General features: G+C 57.2%; 1 protein-coding gene across 1 annotated transcript in view; it reads left to right on the forward strand.

Annotated features, from left to right (window-relative positions):
• Positions 1–1,143, forward strand: part of LOC104467588 (sodium-dependent neutral amino acid transporter SLC6A17-like) — a gene marked incomplete at its 3' end in the record, with an annotated part of 6,807 nt that overhangs the window by 3,585 nt on the left and 2,079 nt on the right. Inside the window, exons 2-3 of the mRNA XM_010081417.1 lie at positions 567–724; positions 1,004–1,124. Of these exons, the coding sequence (XP_010079719.1) occupies positions 567–724; positions 1,004–1,124 (279 nt within the window). The remainder of the gene's footprint in view (positions 1–566; positions 725–1,003; positions 1,125–1,143) is intronic.

Raw genomic sequence — 1,143 nt, forward strand, 5'->3', positions numbered from 1 at the left:
CTCCTGCCTGCCCGTGTGTCCAAACGTGTGCGTGTCCCCATGGGCTGGCTTATGGAAATGTCTCCTTGCGCATGGGGTGGTGTGCCCAGAGGGATGCCCTGTGTCCCTGGGTGTACTGGGGTCTGTCCTACATGTACCCATGTTGGCAAGGGATGATATAGGTATAAGGAGAAAATAATATTTTATGCTTAGGGTGGTGAAACACTGGCACAGGTTGCCCAGGGGGGTGGTAGATGCCCTGTCCCTGGAAACATTCAAGGTCAGGTTGGATGGGGCTCTGGGCAGCTTGGTTTGGTGGAAGATGTCCCTGCTCACTGCAGGTTGGTTGGACTAGTTGACCTTCATGGTCCCTTCCAACTCAAACTGTTCTATGATTCTGTGTTGCACCCTCCTCTTCCATGCACTGTCTTCTCTGCTGCCCAAGTGCTGATCTGCATTCCCAGATCCATCAAAAATGAACAGATGACCTAGGCAGCTGCACTGCCTGTCCATCCCTGTCCGTCCGTCCTTGGCTGGATGAGAGCAGGCAGAGATAAGTCTGTGATGAGCTTTCTCTCCCCTCCCAGGTGCCTACCTGGTCCCGTACCTGGTCCTACTCATCATCATCGGCCTCCCGCTCTTCTTCCTGGAGCTGGCGGTGGGGCAGCGGATCCGCCGGGGCAGCATCGGCGTCTGGAATTACATCTGTCCTCGCCTGGGGGGCATCGGCTATGCCAGCTGCCTGGTGAGTGCACCCATGGGTCCCCCCATCTCTGGGTGCACGGGATGGCTTTGCAAATGGGGGGTGGCCTGGAAGCAAACCTCGGGGGGCCCAGTGCAGAGGTTTGAGAGGTCAAGGGGGGGTTTTTCCAGCTCCACCCGTGGGTCTGGGGCTGGGTCAGAATGGGGCCATCCACTCATCCCAGCAGCCCTGTTCCCCCTGGGTCCCTGCCCAGCAAGAGGTGTGTTGGGGACAGTGTCACTGCCCTGTGGTTTAACACATGTCCCCCTTCCTCCCACCCAGGTCTGTTTTTTTGTCGGTCTCTATTACAACGTCATCATCGGCTGGAGCATCTTTTACTTTTTTAAGTCCTTCCAGTACCCTCTTCCCTGGAGCGAGTGTCCCATCGTGAAAAACGGCTCGGTGGCCGCGTAGGGACGGCC

Source organism: Pterocles gutturalis, unplaced genomic scaffold (assembly GCF_000699245.1).
Source record: "Pterocles gutturalis isolate BGI_N339 unplaced genomic scaffold, ASM69924v1 scaffold25554, whole genome shotgun sequence".
Lineage (NCBI taxonomy): Eukaryota > Metazoa > Chordata > Aves > Pterocliformes > Pteroclidae > Pterocles > Pterocles gutturalis.